This window comes from Camellia sinensis, chromosome 11 (genome assembly GCF_055761805.1).
Source record: "Camellia sinensis isolate YWXY chromosome 11, ASM5576180v1, whole genome shotgun sequence".
Lineage (NCBI taxonomy): Eukaryota > Viridiplantae > Streptophyta > Magnoliopsida > Ericales > Theaceae > Camellia > Camellia sinensis.
In genome coordinates this window covers 72,423,077-72,436,440 of record NC_138971.1, presented here as the reverse complement: position 1 = coordinate 72,436,440, position 13,364 = coordinate 72,423,077, and the positions used below count along the sequence as shown (strand labels likewise).

Sequence of the window (13,364 nt, the reverse complement as noted above, 5' to 3'; positions counted from 1 at the left end):
TAGCCAGCAAGTCCCAGAAAGCTCCTAATTTCTGACACATTGGTTGGTCTTGGCTAGTCTACAACGGCCTCAATTTTCTGTGGGTCAACAAAGATATCATCCTTGTTGATGACATGTCCTAGAAATGCCACACTGTCAAGCTAGAATTCACATTTGGACAATTTTGCATACAAAATTTCCTTTCTCTCAAAATCTATAGGGCAGTTCTCAGATGACATTCATGTTCTTCCTTGCTTTTAGAATAAATCAATATATCATCGATGAATACAACAATAAACTCATAAAGAATTGTTTGAACACTCTATTCATTAAGTCCATGAATGCTGCAGTTGTATTAGTTACCCCAAACACATTACCCAAAACTCATAGTGTCCACATCTAGTTCGGAAGGCAGTTTTCTCAATGTCTTCTACTTTAACTTTTAGCTGGTGATACGAGAATCTAAGATCTATCTTGGAGAACACTTGTGCTCCCTGAAGTTGGTTAAACAAATCATCTATTTGGGGCGACGGGTATTTATTCTTAATAGTTACTTTGTTCAATTGTCTATAATCTACCTACAGCCTCAAAGACCCATCTTTCTTTCTGACAAACAAAGCTGGAGCAACCCAAGGTGAAGTGCTCGATCAGATGAACTTCTTGTCTAACAACTCTTGAAGTTGGACTTTCAACTCTTTCAGTTCAGAAGTTGACATTCTATAAAGGGTCTTAGAAATGGGTTATGTCCTAGGTACTTCATCAATGGTGAACTCAATTTCCCTATTAATTAACTCCCCAGGTAGGTCATTAGGAAATACATCAGGAAATTCACAAACTACAGGAATCATTTCTACATTAGCACTATTCGAAGACACAATCAACACATAACACAAGTAGCCCCGACAACCTTTTCTTAACAATTTCCTAGCTTTCATAAATGAAATCAAGTATGGTGGAAGAACAACCCCATTTTTAGGAAAAACAAACTCAGGTATACCAGGGGGTCTAAACACGACAGATTTACTCACACAATCAATGGTGGCCTAGTATTTCGTTAACCAATCTATACGCAGAATACAATTAAAATGATCAATGCTCAAAGGTAGCAAATCAACGTACAATGTCATATCACCAATCATAATATCATATGCTAGATATACATAAGCACATATCATAAAACCTCCAGATGGTGTAGACGCAAACAGTAAACAGTTCATAGGTTCTAATGGTCTAGTTAATTTCTGAGAAAAAACATGCAATACAAATAAATGTGTGGAACCAGAATCTAGCAACACATAGGCATTCTGAGCACAGATGGAAATTATACCTGACATCACAGACTCAGTGTTTTGTACATCCCGTGGCACCGGTGTGAACACTCTTTCTTGCCTCAATGTTTCATTTCCAAGATTACTTCTGGCATTCGTTCTTGTATTTGATCTTGTTACAAAGGCAGATCCGGCTGAACTTGCTGCAGGATGGTTAGCATTATCAAATCTCAGCAGACAGTGTCTAATCACGTGGCCAATCTTGCCACACCAGAAACAGGCACCTGATGTACGGTAACATGGGCCTTTATGCTTTCTTCCACAATCGAGACAGTTTAGAATAGAGCCACTACTCTGGCTAGAGCTGTTGGAGGATCCCATATTTTGCCTTTCTGAAAATGACCGGCCTTTCTTGAAATTGAATCCGGATTATTCACCCTTCAATTTAGTTGTTGGAGCTAGAGCTTGTTTCTTTGCTGCCAAAATGGCCTCTGCCATCAATGCTCTATCAAGTACTTCTACATATGTTGGCAACTTCAAAACGCCAACTCGGTCATACACTTCCAAATCCAAGCCGCCTTCAAATTTTCGTGCCTTTTTGTAATCAATATCCACCATATGTGGAGCAAACCGGGCCAACTCAGTGAATTTAGCCTCATACTTGGCTACGGACATCCTGCCTTGCTTAAGTTCTTGAAATTTTGACACTTTCCAATCTTTGAAGCATTGGGAAAAATACTTGTTGTAGAAAATCTCATTAAACTGAGTCCATGTCATGTTCCCATTATTAGTTCGGATCAGTAACCACCATCTCGGAGCTTCATCTTTTAAAGTGTAGGTGGCCAAAAGAACTTTTTGTGTTTCGGAGCAAGGAAACACTTCAAATAGTTTCTCCATTTCGAGCAACTAGGTTTTTGCCTTTAAGGGTTCAATGCCACCCAAGAACGTTGGTAGTTTTATCTTCATAAACTTCTGAGTCAGGTTGATTATGTCATTGTTATCTGGCTCATTTTGTGCTAGTAGAGGCAGAGGAGGCAAAGCTTGTTGCCTCTATTGTTGCGTCATCGCTTCAGTCAAAGCTACAAGCATTTGCTCCATTCGACTCATTCGGGCCTCAGAGGATTCAGTGGCATCATTAGTTCTTGTATTTTCCATTTGCTAGAGGTAAACAGAGCACTTATAAACATAGACAAATAGTCCTTTTCACAATATTTAGATCATTCAACCTCAGTTCATTCATTTCAATTTCATGTGTTCATGGTCAGGTTCAATTTTCACATTTATAGAACATATACACACTCACACATGCTGATGAAATGTTCTTAATTCTTTTCTAGGACATCCTATAGCTCATATGGACCTGTGCGTGCGGTATAACACGTGCACTGATACCACTCTGTCACAACCAAAACCCACATCTATAGGTCTAGCATCATAACCGGTAAGTAATCCTTGGATTACTGAAGGCCTTTGTACAGATTAACATATAATTTGGGGCTAGTGGAAGTAGATATATAAAACATACATAGTCCAACGAGCTATGTAGACATACATGGGATAAAAAATTTAAAACTTATATACATACACACATGATGTCAATATTACATAAGGCTTATGGCAATATATAGATACGACCAAAAAGGGACTTAGCCCAATGTGCGGACAACAAAGCAAAACAAAATAGATGTCCTTAATATGGTTCACAAGCTGGACTTCGATAAAACGGGAACCTCCTCGGAAGGCATTGTAGTTGGTTGACACAAAACTCTCTAGGCAGTAGCTTAGGCCTGATCACGCGCCTGCTCACCTACATACATAATATAAATAGTGAGCGGAAGCCCAGTGAATAATAGCAGAGTAAAGGGTTTAAATAAATGACGTCCCATAATGAGTTCAGTAAACAGAAATAGATTCATATGCACAGTCATGATCGAATCATAACAAAAATCAGAATTCATTCCTGTGTATACTTGTCAGTTCCATACAAGAACCTCCGGTACTGGGAACAGATAGTATACTTGTCAGTTCCATGACGGAATCTCCAGTACTGGGAACAGATAGCATACTTGTCAGTTCCATAAAGGAACCTCCAATACCGAGTAGAGATAACATACTTGAGCCACGGAATTGTTGCCACGAATACATTTCAATATATGGACTGTCATTCAATGTACAAAACATAATTGTTCCATAAAACAGATCTTATTGCATCATACATACAGTTAATAGATAACGTAGCTTTACTAAGTTATTACTCATAGTTGGCTCCAATAGCAAATAGATAGAACAGATAACCGGATAGCTTACGATGCGTGACCTACACAAACACAGATAACCAGATAACATATACAAATATTGAAACATATACTCGGATAGTACATAACTTATTTTACTTTGTTCTTCGTGTGTTTCTAAGTCTTATCCTCGTTATTGTGTTTTAATCTTGGCCTAAGAATGCCTAGGATGCAATGAGGACGCTAAAATGCACTTAAAAACATTTAACAAAACTTGCTGAAAACAAGTGTCGCGCTCAAGCGCAACTTCCTTCGTTGGAGCGGACATGCAAAAATGTTAGTGGTCGCTCGAGCGCATCTTCTTTCACTCGAGTGGTCTGTAAATTCTGCAAAAGTACTGGTTGTATGATTTTCTCGCTCGATGGTCACTCGAGCGTGAGACTAAGGTCTTTGCTCGAGCGCAACTCTTGTCACTCGAGCGGTCTGCAAAACATGTGAACTTCTGGGAGCATGCATTTTATGCTCGAGCCAACTTTTGGTTGCTTGAGCAAAAGTGCGAAAATAAATATGGTCGCTCGAGCGCAGGATTTGTTGTTCTAGCGGAGAGGTAGAATATGGAATTTCCCGATTTGTTTCCAAGCTTCAAAATTCATTTTCAAACCAACAAAACACTTTCTCTTGGCCCCAAAACTTGAGGAAACACTTGGAAACTTGTAAAACATTGAGAATTCAAAATTATTTCGCAAAATTAAGGCTCAAAAGCTTGCCAATTGTACAAATTCAAACTCAAACTCTAAGAATATGATATGGACATGACATGTATGACTTGTTATGAACTTGAAATTTCCAAAACATGATTAATTAAGGTCAAATGGTAAGAAATATGATGAATTCTTAAAACAAAGTCATGATAGACACATGCGTGGGGAATTTGTTTGAAATTTAAAACTCAAAATGCTATGATATATGCATGCATGCATGATTTAATGAAAATTCCTTCATTTCTAGCTCTGATTCTCATGTTAAACACTTAAACCTATTATATTCATAAACTCACCAACTCAAAAGCAAGACCAAAGGCTTGATTTCTTACCTTAAACCTTGAATTCACAAGTGTAGAGGCTTAAACTTCTAAATGCTCTTCAATTCTCCAACAATTCCTAGAAATCCCCCTTTTGTCTAGGTTTTGATCCCAATTTCTCTCATCCTCTCTCTCTCTCACACATTTTGGAGCTTGAAGATGAGGAAATGAGGGTGCAAAAATGAACTAGTGGGGTCATATTAGCCTTATATAGGTTTAATTAAGAGTTGGTTAATTAATTGACATTAATTATTCTAATTTAATCATTGCAAATTTAATTTTAATTAAACCTACAATAAAATGCTAAAACTCCCACATAACATATAAATCAAGTCAATTTCATGTTTGGATGCCGATAAGACCTTCAATTCTCAAAACAAAACAGAAACACGAACAGATATTCCTATGAGAGACATATATAAACACAAATCATGCAATGCACACGTACTTAACTCAAGATTTCTTCTTAATTACTTATTAGGCATACTTAATCATGGCTTAACAGTTAATCATAGGTCGGGGTTGTTACAGTTTAGTTAAAATTAAAGCCAACAACTTTAGCTTTCATAGCTTTTTTTTTTTTGAAAAGAAAAATGTTGGAAATCAGAAGCAGCTTCTGATTGTAGATTATGCGGAGGGAGAGTTGGAATTACTTAAATATCCTTAGTGTTTTGAAGTATTTACTCTTATACCACCTATATACATTCTTTTAGCCATAATCTTCTCTCTGGCAAGAGAAGAATGCAGAAGCAAGTAGCCAAACACAACAGCAAGATGTGCAGCTCTGGATCATTTACAGCGCTAGTTCGCCTTCGGTGACGTGCGGCTCTGGATTTCTTCTCTCTTTCTTTCTCGCACAATCGCTCTCTCTGTTCACCTTTTTTTCCTTCATCTCTCTCAATTTTTCCTCTTCTCTCTTGCTTTGGATTCAGCATGCATGCATGCATATATATATATATATATATATATATGTATTGGTTTGATTATTTGTGATTTTATCTGTTTCAAATTTGTTGAAATTAGGGAAAATAAGAATATTTAGGGTTTAGGAAAAATTTGGAGAAATTTTGTTCATACTTTGATGTTCAAAATTTGTGTAGAATGTTGACTGCAATTGCATTGATTTTTGGTTTATTAATGTTGGAGATGTGAATTTGATATTTGTGTTATACAATTAGTATCTTAAAGTCTGTAATGTTTTGAAATTGTTGATATGATATTTTAATGTCAATTTGTCGAGGAAATAATTATTAAAATATAATAAATTTATTTTTGTGTAATGTTTATATCATTGTTATTATCTAAAAGTAAAATCATTATGTTAATTTGGTGTTGGAATGATCTCTTAATATGTAATTAATAACAAAAAGTCAAGATAAATTCAATTTACAACTAATAAGGGTAAAAATGACATCTACAGAGCAAAAAGCTATTTCACAGCTTATTTAACAAATACTACTCAGCAACTTAAATCTATAATTCAACAATTACACTAAACAGATTAACAATTTCTAATTAAAGTCATAATCTATAATTTGTTAAGCTATAATATGTTAAGCTATAATCCATAATCTATTTTAATAGCTACACCAAATAGGGCCTATATATTGTAGTGTTACCATGTTTTTGAACATCACTTGACTTTGTTCAAGAAATAACTTAAGAAATAACTTCTTGCAGCGTGAAGTGTGGAGGACAAATTTATACTGATGAGTTATCAGCTCTGCTGCACAAACAATATTGACTTTTTATTCACACACAAAAGTAATGATAGGTGAAAATTATACAGTAGTTCTAGTTTTGGTAATCGGGTGTCTGAATTAGTTTATACACACTTTAACTAATTCTAAAATTTATGCAAAACGTCCTTGCTACGTAGATTGGGCAAATTTTGGGTAGAGTCAGCAAGTGTGGCCTATATAGTAGTCCTATTATTCCAAGCAACAAATATAAACAATTGTCACGAATCTATAATCAATGATCAAGATTAATTTATAAGGACTGGATTGTCTCTCGTCTATCATCAGACTATACCGTCTAGGTTGGTTCATTGAGCCTACTTTTGGACCCCGTTTTGATAATCCAAACCATTCACATTTTAGGATTTTTCGAGTACATCATCTGTACAAAAAGACAATTCGATTGGATAATGAAAATCACGTGTTCAAATTAATTTTGTATGAACCGTTTATTTTCTCACCATCCATTTTTTTCATGCATAATTGATTCGAACACATGGTTTCCGTTATTTGGTCAACTTGATATTTTGCAAAGATAATATACTCAACGAACCCTAAAATGTGAACAGTTTGGATCATTGAAATGGAACCCAAAAGTGGACTTAATGGGCTTAACAGTACCTCTCCAGTTCAATTAGGAACTAGAGAAAAGCCAAACCCTAATTTATAATAGGATCCCATAATAACAAGATTATATATACATCATTAATATAAAAGTTTAGTGTTTTTTTAATTTTTTATTTGGGTACCTATGCTTTCTTGAAATCATAGTTTTCTAATTTAGGTGGTATCCTGACATGAATATTATTGGTTAAAATAAGAATATTTATTGCCTTATCTTTTTTGGCTTTTTTGCCCCTTGTATAGTTATTAGATATAACCTCTTATCTTTGTGCAAAGAATAACTTTTGTAGCCATTTGGTTGTAATGAAATTTACCATTTTGGCTTATATATATATAACTATTTTTTGTAAATGGATGACCCCCAGCTCTTGTCTTATCCCAAATCTGAACATACATTGTCATTCCAAGATCTAAAACACTCCAAGGAGATTTCTTAGATCTTCGCATTCTGCCAAACACAATTCTATCCTACCGGTCAAACGTCAACCCAGACGGACTATTCGGGCAGCCTTCGGGTAGATTTGACTTTTCAACCTCTGACAGTTTATGAAAAGGCATGAAACCATTTGAAGGCTTCTTATAGCCACTCGAAACCTTTGTTGTGGGTGGCATCATTATTCTTACTTCATTCTTATGGCTGGGAACACCTCTCCTCCCCTTTCTCCTCATTCTCCTCTAAGGGTTGATTTTTTCCACTATTCATACAATGATGCCTCCCTTGATGATGGCTCAGGTGACGCCATAGCTCTAGAATTACACTTGGAGCATGAAAGAACTCGTTCCAAAGGTAATGGTGGTTAGAGGAGACACATTCGTAGAGGATGGGAAGAACCATAGATTGTCCCAGGAGAGATTAGTAGCAACGATGGAAGAAGGGTCTGAGGTCAAAGCGAAGCCCTCAGACGATCTATGAGTTATACTCGAGCTCGAGGTCATTTCTATGCACTCGGTCAAGCACTGGGACATGGGTATGGGTATGGCCAAAGCCCTCCACCTTTGGGTTTTTTTCCTTCACACTTCCGAAACTTCTTGGAGGTTACTTCTCTAATTTTTTTTCATCTTTGTTCCATTTCTAATTTAATACTACTATTCTTCATTCTTTCCTCATGAACAACTTTCTTGACTTCAGGATGAGGACATAGAGCTATTTCGACCTCCTACTTTGGACTTTCTAGTGGTGAGAAGCGATGATGGCAATGCTACAAAAGTGATTTCTGAAGCTAGGGAAAGTCCCGACAACCGGGGTGATTCCAATAGTGATGAAGATGCATCGAGAGACGTCATGTACCACTTGAAGCATTGCAACCTTGCCTGCTGTGTTTAGACTAGCCTCGGTGGTGCCGTTTCTCCATTTTGCTTTCAAAGAGAAAGGGTTCCTTGTATGGTTCTGATAACTAGGACTTGTGTATAATGAAACCCCTCTATGAATTACCGACTTGCAATGGGATAGAGACCCTTGTGAACCTCTTTTAAACCTCCCTTGTTTAATATAACACTTCTTATGTATAAATTGAAGTCCGCTGTTGGTTGGTTGATTTTCTGAGTTCACATTGATTGTCTGAGATTGCATTGAATTTGTCCACTACTGTTTTTCCCTCTCCATATAGGAACAAAGACCATTTGAGCAAGAACAAGACTCTTTTTGTACAAAAGAACTATGCCGGTCCTTTTATTTTGCCGCGGGACACTAAATTGTCCGGCTGAACAAGAATTGGTTCGGCTGGTCATATTGTGTTTTTCAGGGACAGATTCAACTTTTCACTTCCCGACATGTTTATAAAATCAACCAAGTGGTTTATTTCGACTTCCTACAATCTGACACACTCTTCGTCTCTTCCTCACTCCCTCTCTCTCTAGATTTTCTCACTTCCTTATTTCCGACCACGTCACTTCCTTTTTTCTTTGAAACCATAAACTCCTTCTACATTTCGAACCGTTCAGTTTGTGATTTGGTTGAGTTGAGTTTGTCACCCCCTTTTACGTGCTTCCGATGGTTTGGACCGAGTTTTTCTCCCTCTCTCTTTGGTTTCTCATATTCCTCTTGGTTTTTTTAGATCTTTGGGTGCCCCGAGTTAGATTTTTGGATTTCTTCCTTGCTTCTCCTTGGTTTTAGATTACCCAGTCCTCATCACTTCTCCTTGGCTATTGATATCCCCTATGGAGATGCTCCTCCCTTTATCCTAGAGGTTCACATGCCTCCTCCGACCCCTAAGGTCAATGTTCATACACATGCTGAAGGTGTAGACATCCAAATGGATGATCCTAACTTGGCGGCGGAGAACATTATTCCTCCCGAGCTATAGCCAGAGCTACTTCCATTATATTTGAGGCCATTTAATCCAACCACAAACCATCCATGCACTCATCAGTTGATCCACAGGAGCATGCTTACTTTTGATGAGTTTAAGTCAAGAGTCACTGAGGACATACTACTCTGTGAACATCGATTGCACCTATCCCACGGTGCCCAATCGATAAGAACTCAACTCCACTTAGCACATTCCTTTGAAGCTACAATCTTGATCCATCTCAATATTTTACTAACAACATTTTCCCTGTAACTGGAAGACAATCAGTAGATGAAGAGATATGGAATAGTTTAGTATCCCTGGCGTCAGTATAGAGCTCTCCTTGCCGAGGTCTTGGCCTTGGTGGATTAGGTTGGCTTCTGCCCATTTTTCTCAGGGATCACCCAATTTCAGGCCAATCAGTCAACCTCCATTATTTTAATAGAGAGGTGGTGGGATGCCACCAACTCCTTTCACTCCTCTTCAGCTAGGTAGATGATGATGACTCCCTATAAGTTTTCCATGATTACATGCCTTAGAGTAGGGGTGATCCAATCACCTTCGACTTAGATATGGGGGACTAGAATGTTGTCCAGTTTCATTTGGTTGGAGCTATTCCCCTACAGGATAGACCAGGGATGATTTGGTACAGCTGGCTCTATTAGAGATTTTGCCACGCACATCTTAAGACCCTAGAGGCCATAGCTTATTATGCATACGGATTCCTTCTCTATGTCCTCGATACTACCTTGGTTGCGAATAGGGAGAATACTGTGGCATTATATTTGCTGAGTGCTATGGTGGATCTTCCTTGGATAGAGGAGGATGATTGGGAAGGCGCGGGCCTAGCCACTCTATACAGATTTGCGAGCTCATCCTCCTTCCGGAAGATGAGGTTGCTCGGAGGATACTGATGAGCATGAGAGGTACACTCTACCCCTTTGTAGTTCATTTCACCTCGATACTTTCTACTTTGCATACCCCATTTTACTCTTGTCTCTGTGTTTGACCATTATTTGATGTTATTCCCTCTTTTGTGTAGATATGGTTGTATTCATATTTACCGAATCTTGCCCTAATCCCGGTGCACAAGATCGAGTGGACGGTGCCTTGGTCTCTATATTTCGACAGTGCCCTCCAGCTGCGAAACACCCAAGTTCACAACTTTACCCACTACCGCTATTAATTTGACACTGTGACCTCTACTCTGGTAAACACTTAAAACTCAAACTGATAACCGTTCATTCTATCATCCTTCATCTTCTTATTTTGGTTTTTGACAGCAACCAGCATATTGTTCTTACAGATTGATTGGCATTTTTGGGTTGTCATGCCCCAGGTTAAGAGGGAGTGGTATGTCAGATCTTGGGTGGCCACTTGGATAAGGATGCTTTTAGAGGGTCCATTTGGCCGAGCCTGGTTCTTGGGAGAGCGATTTATTTTCCAAAACCATAGACTAGGTGATTCCTGACATCCCATGCCCACCACTTGCCCTCATAAGGACTGCGGATGTGATCATAGAATAGTTAAGCTTGAGGCCCTGATGGACGGTCAAGATGCAGATTTGTTTCACAAACCTAGAGATTACACCACCTTCTTGTAGTCTCACATCATGCCTCCCATCACTTGGGATACGGCCCGAGTACTTGTTGTCGGCACTATGGTTGCTACCCCTACTCTCGATGATGCTCTTGTCCGTATAGGCTCTGTTTCTGCAGTTTTTGTTCCTCTAATTGATCCCCCCACCGAATTTCCTACACTTTTGACTTTGATCACATATATGACACCGAGTGGTGCCCTTAGGGAGGTCTCTCTTCAACTCCTTGAGGACCGGGTGCTCACCATTACTTTAATCACAAAATACGTATACCTTACTTCTTCCATAGCCTTCTCAGATACTCACATGTTACTTTACTCATTCTTTCATCTACGTACTTCCTACTCTAATATTTTATTTTTTCCAACCCCGATTTCAGATTGATGCGATACCAGTGATGCCTCATCCTACCGTAAGGAAATGAGAGGTACGACCTCCAATACGAGGGAGAGGTGCTGATAGAAATCGTAGTAGGGGCACGCATGGTAGAGGTAGAGGGAAAACACCTTAGATGGTGAATAGCTCTTCCTTCTTAGAGAGACCTCCCACTGCTTCTATGGAGGAAGATGTTACTACAGACAAGACCTCCGAGGATAGTGAGAGAAGCGGAGATGCGAGCATTGACATCGAGCATTCTGAGGGTAGCGATGATGATGATGGTGAGTAGAAGGAGGAGGAAGACAACAATAGTGGTGACGATAATGCCAATGGGGACGAGGATGCTAGTGGCTCTGGGGATGAGAGTGGTGCTAATGGGGATTATGCTAGGGTTCCGCTGAGGAAGAGGATAAAGAGGGTAAGCCGATCTTGATTTCTTTTTCTTTGTATTTTTCTTTTGCTTTGTAGTTAGAAAATCATGTATAGCTTCATATAGGTTTTTGTAAAACTTTTTGTAACACTTTTTGATCAAGGAGTAATGAAAGAAATACTTTTTGCTTTTGGACCATCTTGGATATCTTGGTATACTTGGCATCGCACTTAAGCACATGACACCTTTTATTTTGAAATTGAAATTGAGAATGGTTGTATTTAAATGAGTTTTGAATCTGGCATTGAGCATACAACTTACCAAAATGTAAAATATAACTCGATAAATAAAAAAATAGCAATAAAAATAACATAAATACACCTATCTACGCCTATTGGAATGAATAAGACTCAAAAAAAGACCTCAAACAAGATTTACAAGTCAAACTACTTCACCACACTACTTCTGAAATATTAGAAACAAGATACAACTGTCAAGCACCCAAGCAACCTTATCTCTTTAAAAGGTAAATCCCCTTCTGCTTTCTTGACCAGAAGTGAAGAAATAAGAGTATTTCTATAAAAATGGAGGCTTCAACTATTGCCAGGCTCTAGGATTGGATGACCACTTTGGACGCCGCTGATAAAGTGAACTTCATGGGATTTGGCCTAAATGCCCTTTTTACCTTAAGTCATGCTCCACTCCATTTTCCTTTCATTTAAGCGGTCACTTGTTGTTGGGATCTAATTACGCACGTGTTCCATTTTGGTATGCAAGAGTTATGTTAGACCATTGAGGAATTTAGGGTGTTAATGGAACTTTCCTGAGATGAAGAAATCATGCCCCTACCCAATTTCAGCCATGCACTAGCTTTGGCCTAGATATGCAGTCTAACTTTGAACGAGGCTCGGTCCTTGGCTCTTGGCGAAGAGCTAGATGTGTTCAGATTGATTCGTCAATTATTTGTCAATGGAGATTGGAGTGATCCTATTTGGCGTGGGTGTTGTTGATATGCTTTTTGCATATGCCTCCTTTCACACTACTTACTTTCCTCTAGTGGTGATAAGGCTAGCATCAGGATTGCAAAGGTGGCCCAACAACTTCGAAAAGGACAGAGTTGCATTGGTTTGGTGTTAGCCGAGACTTTGATGGGTTTAGATGCATTTCGCTGATATGAGACCTCCCAATTTGTGGGGAGTCCATTACTTCTTCAGGTAATGTTTCCTATCCTTCCTCACTTTATGTTTCTTATATCACACTGCCCTCATCACTCAATTTTTCCTCTCATAAACATTTTCTCACTTTTTTCGCTCAACGCACATCTCTCTATTCTTTAATATCTCTTATTTTACATCCATTTTTTTTGGTGTGGTTGATGAACAAGCTGAAAATAGTGGCTCCATGTGCTTGGTACTCAGCTAGGAACTACTTCTTCTGAGCCCAGGCAGTGAGTTTTCCTTTTGGAGGGTTTGTAGTGTGATTGGATGTGTAATAGATCTATGATGGACATTACTTGGCGCTACCCCTAGCTAGACTTGCCTTCAATGACATACAGTATGTTCCACTAGCCGAGTGCACAACTAATTGGTTTGATACAATACGTTCTATTTCCCTTTTCGATTCAAGCAACAGTTCGGACATGACCAGACTCATCCTGCTGATGAGGTCAAGTATCTTGTTTCTTTCCAATTTCGGGCTAGATATCTCTCTCAGTATGTAACCGCTTGGAGGATTAGGGAGATCTTGGCCCCTGTTGATGGTTTCAGTCACGCTCTTTCCAGCGAGTGCCTGCTTTGGCTTAAGGAG

At 38.6% G+C, this 13,364-nt stretch overlaps 1 protein-coding gene across 1 annotated transcript; it reads right to left on the bottom strand.

The window, feature by feature from the left end:
• Positions 1–1,676: 1,676 nt before the first annotated feature.
• Positions 1,677–2,144, bottom strand: LOC145802398 (uncharacterized). Its single transcript, XM_082895111.1, has one exon. The coding sequence runs from the start codon at positions 2,142–2,144 to the stop codon at positions 1,677–1,679; it is 468 nt and encodes a 155-aa protein (XP_082751237.1).
• Positions 2,145–13,364: the final 11,220 nt, after the last annotated feature.